Source organism: Motacilla alba, chromosome 5 (genome assembly GCF_015832195.1).
Source record: "Motacilla alba alba isolate MOTALB_02 chromosome 5, Motacilla_alba_V1.0_pri, whole genome shotgun sequence".
NCBI classification, from domain to species: domain Eukaryota; kingdom Metazoa; phylum Chordata; class Aves; order Passeriformes; family Motacillidae; genus Motacilla; species Motacilla alba.
The window spans coordinates 12,677,581-12,693,886 of NC_052020.1; the positions used below are offsets into that span (position 1 = coordinate 12,677,581).

At 37.4% G+C, this 16,306-nt stretch overlaps 1 protein-coding gene across 17 annotated transcripts in view; it reads right to left on the reverse strand.

Annotated features, from left to right (window-relative positions):
* The window catches only part of SOX6 (SRY-box transcription factor 6), a 374,568-nt gene that overhangs the window by 20,933 nt on the left and 337,329 nt on the right, over positions 1-16,306 (reverse strand). For all 17 annotated transcript variants that reach the window (XM_038139352.1, XM_038139350.1, XM_038139349.1 and 14 more), the window contains one exon: positions 12,383-12,491. In XM_038139352.1, the coding sequence (XP_037995280.1) occupies positions 12,383-12,491 (109 nt within the window). The remainder of the gene's footprint in view (positions 1-12,382; positions 12,492-16,306) is intronic.

Consider the following 16,306-nt stretch of genomic DNA (forward strand, 5'->3'; position numbering starts at 1 on the left):
ATGAAATTAATATTAGGCTAGGCATCATCCCTCAGCAAGTTTCCTGAAATCTTGGCCACAATAGGGTTAATCCTACTGTCTTTATTGGGATGTCGGTTACCTTCCATTTTGCACACCATCTCTAACAAAACCTGAGATTGGGCCTTTACATGTTACCAGAAAACAAACAATAATAGATGTGATAGAAAGGAGAAAAAAAAAAGGCTGAGAAAAAGATGAGGAAAAGACAGAAAAGAAGTGACAGCGAAAAGAAAGAGATTTTGTCAGTCACCCTGTTATTCCTTAATGACTCTTCACAGCATGGCCATTGATTCATGTTTGAAGTGATACTTTTCCCCTGACTCCCCCCTCAGATCATGGATCTGGCTAATCTAGAATGTGTACTGCAGATCATCTTCCATGGACACACACCAAGACAGGATACATAGAAATAAAGGCAATCTTTCTAGGTTCCTGGAATGAAAATGACTAGTCAGTAGTAAAGCTCCTACCATCAGTTATTCATTAAGCTGAGGTGACATATTTGCCTGGTTTGGAAAAGACTGATTGTGACATCCAAAATACCTGGCCCTGTCTGTGGTAGTACAGCTAGCACTGCAGAGACCAGAACCTGAACAAACATGCAAACAGGAGTCACTCTTTTACTGCAGGAGATGGGTTACTCGTAAAGATGGACAAGCCATAAAGACAGGGAGCATGAAAAACCAGCTTAGTAGTGCCCTGTGCTGCTCTTAACCTGTGTACAGACAAATGCAGCCTGTGTGAAACATACAGCAGTAGTTAAAATCAAATAGAAAAAGACAAATATGGAAAGAACAGAACAGGAAAAGCAGCTTTGACAAGCTTAGAGCACAGGAGTTGTCATTTAACTAATATTTTGGGTTATCAATTTTAGAGAAAGTTACAAGAATTACTGCTACTTCACTGTAATCTAAGTGACATGTAGTAGCTGTAGAATAACATTTATCTGTTTGCCCCTTGCCTGCCTCTTATTTCTTCATCCCCAACACCATTCAGATTTTCTCACTCTTCACTGGCTTGTCTTGTCATCACTGGCAAAATACCCACTTGGAAACATGGCAAGGTTTGGAACAGGGGTGACACAAATGTTCTGTTTGTCAGGCAGCTTTTGTTCCAAATGCTAAACAAATATTATTCAGCTGCAATTTGAGCAGTGAACATTTCTCACAGGCTGCATGTCAGCGAATGAATGGGGAGAAAAACTGGGAAAGCCACAAGCAATTCACGAAATGCTCCAATATTTAAATGGCCTCTAAAATTTTTCACCTGCAAGGGTTCTGAAATGCACTAAGTACTAAAAGGTGAGAATATACCGTAGCGCAGGTTAGCTACATCCAAGCAACACTTCCTTATGATAAGACTTTCCTTTTCCCTGCTAAGAGACTCCATTCTCTTTAAAACATCAACAAGAAGAACCAACTGGGAATTCCCCAAGGTCAGCTCTGAGGAAACATAAACCTCTAATTCAATAACTCCGCTACTGCACTGAAAAAGGCCTTATTATTGCAACATCCATATGGAGTCAATTGGACATTAATGACTAATCAATCCCTCCCCTTTCTATTCTACTTATAGTGTCACAAGCCATGTTTAGATTAGCCCATTTCCTGCTTAGGATCGCTCAAGATGTCTTTTGTTCTTTCAGGGCTGGCCTGATGGAGGCAGCTTAAACAAACACACGACCCAAGTGGTGCAGGAGTTATAAACTGCCATATGTGAATGAACAAAGGGGCCATACTAAAGCCTTTTGTGGTATTTGTTAATGTTTTTCATCTGAGTTTAAAAAGACCTAATGACTTTGTGGTGAGCTGATGCATGTGGCTCGTGGCTTTGCAAAATGAAGGAAATTCTAGCCAGTTATATATCAGCATATATTTTCCAGAGTGCCTTGTTTTCAGTTTTGGTGGCAGCGAGTTTACTTTTTTTAGTACATTTGTTTTACATATGCAAGCAAAATACTTAATCGCAATTAAAACACAGCACCAGTTTTCACAGCCATACTCACAACCTGCACATACATCTTTCCCCATTTGAAAGTCTAAAGCTAAAATTAAGAGTGGAATATCTGCTGCGTGTGAAATCAAAGCAACTGTTCTCGGCCCCGCCATTCGCTCACCAGTGTTTAAAGTTGAATTGTTAGCAGTGCCCTAATAAATACCAAACCAATAATTCTAAATAAGCTGCTAGCACATCCACGCTTCACAGCCAGCCCTGCCCAAATCTGTGCTATATAAATGAATTAAAACTGCTAAATGTAGCTACTTGCTTGATGGCTTACACAAACAGTTTAGATTTCTTGACCACATTCTATGGCAAAGCTAACCCTCATGGAAACTTGGCATGGACTGTAGCTAAAACAATAAAATAATGCTTTAAATTACATGGGATATTAACTGAATTAATTAGGGCTTGAGGCCTGGCTTTAGCTCCTGGTGGCTGACGCAGTCACACATGTGCTCTAACATAAGAGTTACTCTGTGAAGATCCATGAACCATCTATAGAGAAACTGGGATGAAGAAGCAGCCTCCACTATAAATTTGGGGAGGTGTTTAAGTGTCATCATATTTTTCAATCATGTGCCACTTGCAGACTTCAAGACCCTTCACAGATAATTAATTAAATGCTAACAACCCCATTCTGACATTAATGTTATTGATAGAAAAGAAATATGAATCATATTTAAGTTGAAAGTTTTTTCAGCCTAAGTAATGATGCCAGAAGTAAGGGATTGCCAGTCATCAGATCTAACAACAATCTACATTATTCAATCCACAAACATTGCTGCTGTTTCCCTTTGATATTTTATTTCATACTCAGCTGAGGAAAATAGAGGCCCACAGAAAGGAAAATCATGAAGGAAACAGCCCAGTCCAAGAGAAAAAATACTAACAGCTATTGTTAGGTATTTGACAAGATCTGTGGATTTGACTTGATTTTTTTCAGAAAAAAAACCCCATCTGGTCTACCAGCTAAGAAATTGTTGTTACTGTATTAATTGTATTCAAAGTCAAAGCAATACAAAGAAGTATGCACTAATCTATTTAACATAAAAAAGTTTCCATAAAAGTAACAGCCTTACTGCCAGTGTAGCTGTTAGTCACATCATTTCAAATTTCTCATGACATGAGTGTCATCTAGAACATCCAGAAAATACAGCATTAATTTAAAATACAGGGGCTAATTCTGCAGTCTTCAGTCATCCCTAAAAGCTTTTTTGTTGAAAAAGTCCTGTTTGAACAAGGGCCGTAGTGATCCATTCATACTTCAATCAATGTTTTGTTTTGTTTTAAGATGGAGAAATGACAGATGGGAATTAAGGACAGAGAAAGAAGGCAGTCTGACTTCATATTTGATGGATGCATTGCTCAAGGTGGGGCTAAAAAGTGTTCATTGCTTGCTCACACGTTCTTTACCAAAACAATGATTTTTAAAAGCTTAAGTACAATGTAATTTGTAAAAGGGAATTGTGTTTAACGGGAGAGGGTTTTACAAAACTACCTCCCTCAAATGACGTGTCATTAAGAAATTTGCAGGATATTCAGCAAAAGATTTTGAAATGTGTTGCAGCCACTGCCTTAGGGACCCATTTCCTGCATTCTATCTTCAATAATTTGTCACTTTCTGAATGATGCAACATCATTCTTTGTATCAATACAACTAATTCCTTCCATCCACTGCTAACTGTTTTCACTTGTTATATCAGTAGTTAGCAAGGAGCTGGGGCTAGGATATGCATAGGCCATTTCTTCTTGCCTTTCACATGGGGTGCTGATATTTCAACAACTGATATAATTAGCAAATAACATAACATGAAGAGAAGGAAGCAAAACCAGCATGTTAACAGGAGCTGTTCTTCAGGATAATTTTTCAAGTAAGGTATGTACCCCTGGGCATTTGGGATTTGTGAGCAAAACCAGGAAGATGTTTTTATAAGTATGGCAATGTCATGTCTTAATATGTGACCACAGTTACCTGGTTTGGATAAAAAATATAGTATTTACCATGGAAGAGGGGCTTACATGAAAATTTAGAAATCATTCCTCTTTTTTTTTTTTTAAATTCCTGTGAAACGACTCCTGCCAAATTGAAAACACAATCATTTATTATTTTCAGAATTTATGAAGATGCTGCAATGCTCACACTACACCCTCTTTGGACCACTGATCCTGTGAAATTAAATCAAAGTACAAATTAAGGAAATATCTTCCCCTTGCTACCAAGTTCTTCACTAGGCACTTGCTTAGACACTTTGCATATGTACATGGAAGAAAGGCAAATTATCCTAAACCCTTTTCTGTTTCTGAGATACTGAGGCTCCTGAAGGACTAAACTGTTCATGTTTTAGACTAAGAAAAATAGACAGTTGTACAAAGAGGGCTTGTTTGAATCTGTACCAATTGCTCGCGCTTAGCCAGAATATATGATGTTCTTTCCTTAGCGTGTTCATATTTCTGCTCCACTCCCTGTGCTCAAGGATTTAAGGAAGGAGGGCAAGATTCCTCCCTCCTTCACTCAGTATGACACAATGGTGGCTTTCTCCATCAACTGAAAATTCAATTGTGCCTGGAAATTTTACACTATTTTATGGAGCTTCAAGCTTCTTTTGTCATGTTGGAGCACTACCAAGAAACCCTGAGAGAATCAGGACCACGGGGTGTTTTACACCTGGTGGCTGTATATGAGTGTGAAAAAATGTTTTAAACCACTGAATTGCTATATTTAATTTTTCAGTCAGTCCATCTAAAAATAGCTACGCATACTGACTGATGCTTTCAGCATTTGTGACAATAATTTTCTCATGGGTGAAGATTTTCTGTGTAAAACTGCAGCCCACAGTTCCTTTTTACAGCCACCTTCTAAATTCCTTAAAATAATGTTTTACTATATAATGGAAATTGTGAAAAGCTCTTAGTTATAACTGTGCTAATAGGCCCCTATGTAAAACTCAGGGCATTGCAAAGTGGTCAATTGTACAACATCAAAAATCTCAAGTATAATTTTTTTAAAATAAAGATACTATTCCATAAGAATCAATTACTATAGCTTGGAAAAGTCCGACAAGAAAGCCTCATATTTAGCAGTAGAAAAAAAAAATACCTAAGGCAGTTGAAAATCAAAAGGTAACAGTTGTGGAGGATACCCAGATTTGTTATTCTGAAAATGAGAAGCATACTATATGTTAAATATTAGTGTCTTGAGAGGAATAAATTTCAGTGCTATGGAAATATCAGCCCATACACTCCCAGCACAGGTTTTTCAGTTCCCCCACTAAAATGTTATGGGGATGCTGGCAACAATGAGATGCACGAAGTGTCTGCCATCAGAAAAGTGATGGGGTGGTTCTTAAAGACATCTTATTCCTCTCCCATCTGCAGGTGTTGTGTTACTCCAGGACTGAAGCACAGAATCTCATCCAGCACAACTGAAATACCATGCCTAAGTACCTCATCCCAGATTCCTATCTGTTATGAGATATTCTGAAAAATGTAAGGATATCGCTCAAGAATAAGGCACAATCAGATTCAAGGATGTTAAAAATGGCGACTACAATTAATGAAGTCCACATTCTAGCATCTGGGCTTATTAATCTAAGATATATTAATATAAAGATATATTTTATCTTTAAATATAAAGGTACAATTATTAGATTTGGAAGGTTTGGGTTTTTTTTGTTTTGGGGTGGTGTTTTTGCAATCAAAGGCCTATAACAAGAATTCAGGGCAATAAAAATTCCAGTACTTGAGCTTACTCTCTGGATACATTTCTTTGTTTTCAGACAGCTTTCACTGTTTTCTGATTTTCATCTTTCTCCTCTCAACTGCCATAGCAACTATTACAAATATTTATGCACGACAAATTCTGGCGTGGAGAGGAATTCTTTCCTCCGGTGTTTATGAAGCACTGTCACAAAAGTAGGTGATGCTTTACCCTGCCTGTGCTACCTGCTGTTTACACTTCTGCACAGGAGGGTGTTAAACAAGTTACCTCACAGGTTTGGATCGTCCTGGCAGCCTGCCAAGGTTGATCTGCCTGTAAATGTATGGCTCCCTTTCACCTGCCTCTTCAGCTGCTCAAAGCCAACCTTTTTTTGAAGTAGGGAAGAAAACCCTTACCCTTTTGTATAAGCAATTATTTGCTATTGGGTGTCTATGAGGCTTTGAGCATATGGTAGAGGTGCTCCTTTAATAATACACCTAATAAGTGTGCAAAACCCAGGCATTGGGCATGATGTCTGCCCTCTTGCCAGGGAGGGAGGAAATGACACTTAGACAGATGGACAGAAATTGGTGGCAGTTTTTCCTCCGTGTTAGAGATCAGCCTCTTGCTCCCCTTGTATCTCAGATTTCTCATGTTTCTCCCATGTTCCTTCCCTGTCTTTCCTCACTTAAATCATTCCTCTCCTTCACAAGATTCCACACTCACTGCTGCTGATACAATTACAACTACTCTTTTTTTTATCATGTTCTGGCAACTGTTTAAATATTTGATGATGCCTAACTCCATTTCTTTCTCTACCATTTAATTTCCCTTGCTTTTGGACAGGTAGAATCTCCCATTTTGCTACAACATTCCTTGCAACACGGCTAGCTCAAGCCAAATATGAATGGGAAGAGCTGATTTCCTGCACAGGAAAAGACAGACTGTTGACTGTTAACTGCAGGGAATCTTGGGCTATTCACTGACTTTGTACGTTGACAACACACCCATCATCTGAAATGCTGCAGAACTGAGTTCTTAAGCTTACTGATGAACTGGAATGTATTCTTCTAAAAGATGAGGTCAGATTGTTCTCCTCCGAGTCTGGATTGAGGTCCAAAATCAGGTTCAGAACAAAAGCTGAACTAGAATTAATAACATTAAGCAAGGCCTTACTACAGGAACCAGTCAATTACCAATTTTTATCCAGTTTGCAACTGGCTTGCAAGTTTAGTTTACTTGGAGCATGGTTCAAAGATTCCAAGGACACACAGATAAAGCTTAAATCTGTGTAAGCTCAAGCCATGATTTGATATGTAGAAAACCACAGTCTTTAACCCAAGGAATTTAGAAGTTGAAGAGACACCAAGCACTGCAAGGGAGGATACAGGCACTAAGGCCTCTGACACTATATCAATGAATTTAAGGAGATGGGCTGATGCCAATCCCATGCTGAGGACTCTAAGAACTGACTTTACAGCTGGTTTCATAGCAAAAGTTATCCTCTGGGAGACTTTGAAAAAGTTTCATTAGTCTAATACAAGGACAGATAAATACACAGATACAAAGCAGAGAGACAGATCTCACCATATTATTTAAAACTGTTTCCATCTAAACTGGCAGACATGTACCTAACTTTCACACACAGTGGTAGAATAGTATCAAAGAAAGAAGCAGCAAGTGCTAAACACAAGGTTTACAGAATTAAGAAAACTACAGTGTGAAAAATGGTAATGAAAACATCAAAACAGGACCCAGAAGTCTTTTTGTATGTTTCCCAAATGGCAAACTGTGAGGCCAAATATTTAATTCACAAGTCCCTGATTCTAAAATATCAACTTGAATGAACATGGAACTAAATATTAAGTACTAATAAGGCATGTTCATCTATTCTATTTGCTTTCTAAAAAATAATTTAGCTTTGCACTGCATCTTATTTTCACTAAGGAAAACCAGCTACAGATAAATTTTCTCTCTTTTACAAAATCTCACTGTGAGATAGGGGAAAAACAATAACATTCAGAGGTTTTTGCTCTGAGACTAACATCCAATCAAGAAAACTACATTTTAATAGATCCAATTCTTTGTTAGAAATGAAGATCAGGTCCTGATGGAATTTGAATCCCTGAATACAACTGCTGAAGGAAACCACAATGCAACCTGAGGTAAGGTAAAATCAGTAATTGTCAACAGAAAGGTTAGGTCTACCCTGCAGATTTCTATCTACTAGAAAACAAAATCTTAACACACTTACTACAAATTTGCAAGAATTTGACCACATCCACAAAACCAGAAGGATCCATTAACACTGAGCACATTTTACAACTCAAAAGAACCAGCACCATCACCCGAAAGTGAGCATTTCTGTGAAAGGAAAATCTTTTTCTAGAACTTGAACCAAAAAAACTTATTCACATCATCCAATATTCTCAATAACTGAGAACAAGACACTTTAGTATTTCGTATGCTAAATACTTTAGTATTACATAGGTTTTCTAACCTGAAATTTAAACAGGGATGTCCTATGACTCCTGACTACACTCTACACACTCTGGTCAGCTGATGTATGTCAGTCATGTTCAAGAGAGGGTTTAGATTTAACTACATTCAAAGCTCTCTTGGTGTGTCCATCCCTGTCAGCTCTATTTTAGCACTGACAACCTCAAATGTTCAAAATTATGAAGCCACCTACAGAAAGAATTATGTTTTCTTTAAAGTGTTAGTGTTTCAAGGGGAAAAAAAAATCCTTGTTTAGTTCTCTAACTGGCTGTTGTTTATAATTTTGGATATCAGTCACCAAATGTTTATGAGGCTTTCAAATTGTGTTTTTGAATTTTGCTAACTACAAATGTATCACATATTTTAACAGGGCAACTGGGATTTCAGGTAATGATACAAGTCTAACAGCTGTGGATTATTCATCAATGGTGTCACAGTAAGTGGCAATGTTTTAAATACAGTTTGAGCATGATTTTTAATATAGTTAGCTCAGTCCTGCTGGTGGCTAAGGAAGTAATAGAAATATTGATTTATTTCATATTTAATATAAAACTCTTGCTAATGATTTTCAGGCCTCCATTCAGATGTCTGTTAGCTCATTTTGAGCAACACAAACTTTGAAGACAACTTTGTATCTCTGAAAGTATTACTAGCCACCATTAATTAAATCTTACCTTTAATTAATCTTAAAAAGGTTTTCATATACTGGGCAGGGACAATGAGCTAAAAAAAAAATCCTTCCATACTATTTCACATTTGTCTAAATTCTAAGTTTAACGAATTTCTATACTTATAATTCACAACTCAAAAAAAAAAAAAATTCCCGTACCTTCACCTTCTGGTCAATAAGCCAGTACCACAAGCACTCCTAAAATTACAGGAAAACATGACTCTGATCATGTCAGACTCAGACCACAGCCATATGTTATAGAAAAGATGTAAGGAGTAGAGAGGAATCATTGCTAGATACTGTTACAAAGGCATTCCATAAACAGAAGTCTGCTGATATGTCTTCTAAAAAATTACATGGACCTTACATGTTGTGTCAAATCTGTGGGAATCAGGAGCACTTCCTAGATCTGGTCTATCTCAAATGCCTGCAGGGATGGACAGAGATGCACCATGTCTCTGCACACTTTGGTTTCCTATGGAAATTCAGATGTGCAGGTAGGTAGGGAGTGGAACTGCACTTCCACAGCCCCTTTGCTCTAAGACCACTGGGGGGATTAGAGAACAACCCAAACTCCATTTCCCCCTGTTTATGGCCAGCAGTGGGACTAAATTTGGAATCCTTAGCTCAGGAAAAATCTGCTACACCACTGCCCCACCTTTACACCTGCCCCCACCACTCTTTTAAAAGAACACTCTGCAAATTGTTAATATCTTCCCTGAATGTAGTGAATTTCATAAGTCTGAAGTCCTAAAATTCTGGGGAGGAGAGTAAAACAATCTGGCAGATCTAACATCCATCTCTTCAGAAATCTTTATTCCTTGTTTTATCTGTGTAAAAGTACACATAAACCACAGAAATATTAGCTAAAGATTTCTACAGCAACCTGCATTCAAATAGTACCTAAAAAAAGTGGGGGAAAAAAAGATTTAAAGTAAAAATGACAATGCAGAAAGGAAGGTGTGAAACACACGAAGTCTTAAGAACATGACTGCACCTATTAGGAACCTTTGACATTCAGCTGAGAATGTGACTGTGGCAACACAAAGAAATGCAGCAAGGCATTCTTAGAGGGGGTGAAAGAAGAGAAACAAAGCTGGTGACAGATCTTGAGCACAAGTCTGATGAGGAGAGGCTGATGGAGCTGAGGATGTTTAGCCTGGAGGAAAGGAGGCTCAGGAGGACCTTATCACTCTCTACAACAACATGAAAGGAGGCTGCAGAGAAGTGGGGCTCTGAATTGTTTTTGCAAGGAAGAAACAACATGACAAGAGGGAATGGCCTGAAGTCGTGCCAGGGGAGGTTTAGATTTGACAAAAAGGAAACATTTCTTCATTGCAAGAATTGTCAAGCATTGGAACATGCTGCGCAGGGATGTATCTGAGTCACCACCCCTTTTAAAGGTATTTAAAAGATGTAGCACTCTGGGACATGGATTCATGGTGGAACTAGCAATGCTAGGTTGGACTCGATGATCCTAAGAGTCTTTTCCAAACTAAATGATTCTATGATACTAAAGAATAAGCTTTCAAGTTTCACAGCAACCCAGGGCTGACGTTTGGAAGCACAAAATAATAGGAACACGCATAAAAAACTTTGACAAGCTTAGAAAGAGCTGTAATATTTTCACAATAATTAGAAGCTGGGCAATCTGTAGCATGGCACAGGATATCAGAGACTACAGTGTAACTGCTGATATTTCAGCAGCACTGTCTGCGATGCACTTCCACTGTAAATGATGTTAGGCTAGAAGTGCCATCTCTTAGCCTGCTTGCCAAATATAAAGGGCAAAACTCAGATTATATTTTGAATGTATTTTTCTTCCATCCAGCTAACATCTAAATTCACCTTGTCTATGAGAAGGACAAATAAACAGCTCAGTTTAGAACTCCTGCCAATGTTTTTTTTCAGATCAGCAGTGCTATGCACCCAGCATCTCTTTTCCAGAGATACCTCTTGGCTGCTAAACAAATTCTGGAAATCTGAATCCATTCATGAACTCAGATTTCTAATGTGGCAAAGCCCCATGCCTCAAAGTGCCCCCTTCAGTAGCTCTAGAAAGACAGGCACACTGTCCTTAAACTGGCACACATCACTGTAGCTTGGGTTACATATGGCAAAGCTCCTCTCTGCACTATCCAGTAACAGGGGAGGCTGCCAGCACCACAAGGGGTATCAAGACACTCAATTAAGGGCACTAGGAAGAGAATGGATGAATTGAAGGAAATTAGCTAAACCAACAATGGGGTCAGAGGCCTGATGCCATCTGAACCAGTCACTGTGTATCTGTAAGTATCCCCTTGCAAATTTTACCCAAACTGACCAAAAAAAAATATTCTACAACATGTTGAAATATGAAATATATCTGCTGGATGACTGCTTCTTTATAATGCACTTTATAAATAACTGATTGGTCAAAAAGTGTTTTGGAAATTCCATGTATCTCCTGATTCCTTCTTGCTGAAAAAAAAAAAAAAGGTTGTTGTAAAACACCTGTCTGAATGTTATTTTTTGCCTACATTCTGTTTGTTTTTTTCTTTTTCTGTGTACAGATGATTCAACAGTGGCCAATAAAATTGTATTAAGGATGAATAAATGAAGCTCATAAATAACAGCTCCCAAAAGTTTACTGGTCCTATTATTTTGATCCAAGAAAAAAAGCAGACTTTGGATTTGTCAGATGTTTGGATTAATGAGGTGTTTTAAGCTTCTTAGGCCATTACTAGAATTCCCCCAGTCTAAAAAGGGCAAAATTATTCTCAAACAGAAGTAAATTGAGGGGGCAAAATCCTGCATAATATTCTATCTGAATAGTACAAATTCAGACTCCTACATATGTACATGTGCCATATGATAGAGAGGATCCCAGTGACATCCACTTCCAGAGCATGCATGGTAATCCTGCGAGAGACTCAAGTCAGTCCTGATAAACACTGACTTCCACCTGGAGCTTGAAAAAAAAAAAAAAATATATATATCACTGAAATGAGTGCTCTGAAGCCTTATATAATGAAATCTATTTTTTCGTACAGAAAATGTGAAGTATTTTTCCATTATCATTTGATAGCTGCTTATGAGTAGAATTCTGCTTGCTAAATCTTGAAGAGCTGGTGCACGATGGGCAGATTTCTGACAATGCTCTAACCATCTTCAAAGTTGCTAAACACTAAAAAAATGGGGAATATGTATCCTTCCTGAGATAATTTTCTCAATGTCTCCTAAAATTTTAGTAAGAGTATAAAATGCAAACATGTATTTGGCAGCTGGTTGGGGAAAAGACAGTTGTGTTGCAGAAGGGCTAAGAGGGCTACAGAGTCCTGTTCATGTCTCCACACTTTGTTATGGACCTACTGAAATCTCACCAATTCAGACAGAAATCGATCAAGTGTTACCCTGGAATGTAACACAGGCAGTACTTATGACACTGGCAGTATTTCAGCCACATCATCCTGTGGTGCAGTGTTCAATAACCCATGGTCAAAATTGCAACTCACCTTCTGCATCTTCTGGCCTTGTAAGATCGATGACACCGGGGCCAATTTTTCCATCTTCACTGGGTTTCCCTGTTAACTGTGGGCCTAAATTTTCAAACCTTGTTCTTTCCTGGAAAAGAACAGAAGGACTCTTAATGCTCCATATAGGATAGTTCTCATTATATGCCAGTGCATATGGATATGCATTGATACATGCCTTATTTTTTAAATCTGAACAAATAATGAATGCATCTAATTAGAATTTTAGCTCAGGGATAATTTTTTTCTTCTTTTTTTTTTTTTTTACAGATTCTGAATGTTTGCATTTATGAAAATCAGTTTTAAATGTGAAACATATACAGAAACTTTGAGATTATTTTGATCTGCAGTGCCATAATGCATAAACGATTGTACATGCAAATACAAAACACTCTTGGCAGCACACAGTGCTGATGGATGCTGCTCACTTTGCCTTTCCACTTATTTTCCAACTTAAACTGAAAAAGACAATCGGCATTTGGGAAACATGAAAATTCAGAAGCTGAAAAAAGAGTTTGTATTAAAATACACTGGTATTTTAATGAAAAAAAATCACTTTTCCCCCACTCTGAGATTTAGGTTTGCATTCATACCTCTGTGAAAACACAAGTCTGAATTTTATGCAGAGATTTTCAAAGACAAATATTTGAAAGAAGGAATAATAGAGGACAGAACCAACATTATTTTGTCTAGAAATTTAAGTTGTACCTCAGTGAATAGGGAACTTAAGAAGACAAAAAAGAAAAAAAAAAAAAAAGAAAAAAAAGGGAAAAAGAATGCCCACTCCCAGAAAAACAGAAAGCTTTTGAGAGCAGGAGACCTCCATAGGAAACCTGGAACCAGAAAGTGGAAACTGAAAGGTATTTTATATGTAGACCCAGTTCCTCACTCACTCCTGGACAAGGGCACTCTAAAGGCAGTGTAATATTGTCTCTCAATAGTGGTCTCTGTAGTGCTGTGTATCAGTGGCAGAGTGTTCAATGGTTATCATTAATTTAGCGTTCTCATTTGAAGGAACATAGCATGTTTTCCCTCTTGCCTTGTTGTTACCTCTTCAGATTAAACTTGGCATTATGTTGTACTTGTGAATGAATGAGACTTTGTTGTTCATTACTATGAAACAATATTAAATGTCATGTCAGCTTGAATTTAGAGACGTGAAATACCAGCTTTCAGCTCCACGAGCAGTTTCTCCATGTTATACTTAATGCATTATGCAGAAGTAGAGTGCTGACTGCTGTTCAGTCTATTGTTCAATGACCTAGTTCTGTGCTGTGCATACTAGACACGAGGAGAAAACATTGGGAGAGTCTCTCCCAAAAGATGGTAGAAACTTGGAAATGCTCTTCAGGACAAAGCATGGCCTTGACTCCTCATTTGCCCCACCTCCAACTACTCCTGCTTTCCAATATTCTCATTTTTCTATTGTCATTGTGTTTCAGCATGAAAACTCATCAGGAAAAGGGAGGAATGTTTTGATTGCTCATGCTTTCGGTGCCTTCAACCATGGATTTTTAAAATTATTCTCTGTTTAATTTGCAGAGGAAAAGAAAGCTCATTCTGACACTGGATTTGCCACAACATGCAGCTGAGGCATTTCAGGTACTAAATGCATTTTTAAAATCAGAATCTCCCAGTTGTCAGACAAAATAACTCTGCATTTTATATTTGGTTAATTACTTCACTTGTTTTCTTCTGTAAAATCTATGGTTGATGAAGGAGCTTACATACACAAAGGAACTCAAGAGAAGAGAAAGAGCTACAAATAAAATCTGACTGTAGAAAGGCACTAAAATACTAGAGGCCCAATATTTTGCTGAAAAATGTTGTGCAATGTATCAATACACCTGAATCACCAGGATGGAATCTGTCTTACTGGTAGAGAGAATGAAAAATAAGTTTATCAAGGATACTGTGTTCCATTGCAAAGGGCTGATTTGCAGTTGAGATAAAAACAAAGATCAGTGCTAAGAAAACAGCTTTTGGCACATTTATTTTCTCTTTCAAAATATTTGCACTAAAAGCTTTTTTTTTTTAAGGATGTTAATACAGCACCTGCAGTATTCTTGGAAGAACAGCCTTTAAGTGTGTTTCAGAAAAAGGAGAAATACCTTTCTTCTATCAAAATCAACAGATCCAGCTACATATCAATATGCACATTTGGAATATCTTTCTAGTCATTCATTCTCTTTGATTTTACCAGAAAATATTCTCTTACAAAAGAAAAAAAAAAAAAAAAGGAAAACCAAAAAAAAAAAAAAAAAGGAAAAAAGAAAGTTTCTGCAAGAACATCAATATTTTGACATGGAAAGGTAAAATTGTATGATAAGGTTCAGAATCACTAAAATGAAAGCACTTACGCCATAAAAATACCTTCTCTTGTCAAAGAAAGGAGCTGTATTTATAGTTATTTCATAACTGCCTCCTAATTCATGAAATGCTTTAACAAAGATACATATATTTAGGTCCTTGAAATGCCTTTTAAATTAATTCCTTTTCTTGCTTTTTTTACTGAAAATAATCATCCTAGTGATATTAAAACCTGGTCAATATTTGCATTGGGTTTACACAAATTCATAGGACTTTTAAAAACAGGATAATCTTCCTCAATACTAAAAATGCTTTTATCTAGTAGATGCCTTTACAATTCCATGAAACACAAAAAATCATATGACATTTATTATAAGAGAAGAAACTTGTCCCACTAAGCTCAAATCCTTGACGGTGGGATTTGTCTTTGCCCCCATCTTGAACTCATGCTAGAGAAAATAGACTAAGAATCTTTTAAAAGTACACATTTCCACTAGTATGACTGAGAGGAAGATCGATTCTCCACTTCATATCCTAGATTAAAAAAAAAAAATTACATCCCTTCATTAAAAATAAATGGTTATACATAGCTGCAAGAACAAATATGTTACCTACACATGCCTTACATCTGCACACAGGTACATCAGCTACTGCATCTACTGTTGCCTGCTGAACCTCCATTAGCAGAAAATTTTGGTGAGTTGGTTATAAAGTGCACTGCTATGGACAGATGCAGGGGTTTTCTCCCCTGTGAAAAGCACTTTTGACCCCTATTTTGAACAGATTTTTTTTCTTATTTTTTTTGCTGGCTATGGAGCTTATACTCTATAGTTACTTTAGGTTTTTTCCATTTAAATCTCAGCAAAAAAGTTTTAGGATATGACACTGACAACCCTTTCTCATGACAAGATCAACACAGTCAGCTAGAGTTTGCATTAGAAAACTGAAGGCACTTCCTAATACAAATCAGATCCTTTGTGCTTCTTTATACTTTGAACACGTAGTAAAAATAATCCTTTCTTCAAAATGAGAAAAAGAAGAGAAAAAAGAACCTTCTTAGCAGCCAAACCTTAATTTTCCATTCTGTGATATGATTAGGCACTTATTTATGCATTGTCAGTCACAAACATGCAGAAAACGCAAAAGTTATTGAAAAAATTAAAGTCTGCTCAACTGTCTTGCAGGACTGTTGGTTCTCTAAGTGCTTTGAAATTATGATGTATGAGGTAGATGTTGCATATTAAATAAAGATATTTAAATTATAAAGCCCCCGTTAGTGAGAGCTGATGAATGTTAAATGTTATGAGCCACAAGGCTGTGGCATCCATCATATTCACATATTATCACAGTCAGTGATGGAGCAGCCCCAGTGATGACAGATAGACTGCTAGATAGTTATCCCTTATTTCCAGTGTCGCCAAGCAAGCCTTGCAACCCCTTTGGCATTATTTTTAGCTTTGCATTAAATTAGCAACTTTTCCCATCACGTTCTGCCAGAAAGTATCAATTCCTTCTTCACGTGTGGAAGGTAAAAAGAATGATTCAGTGAAGCAGGGAGTAAAGCAAAAGGAAGCCTTAGCCCCTGCCTCGGAAAAG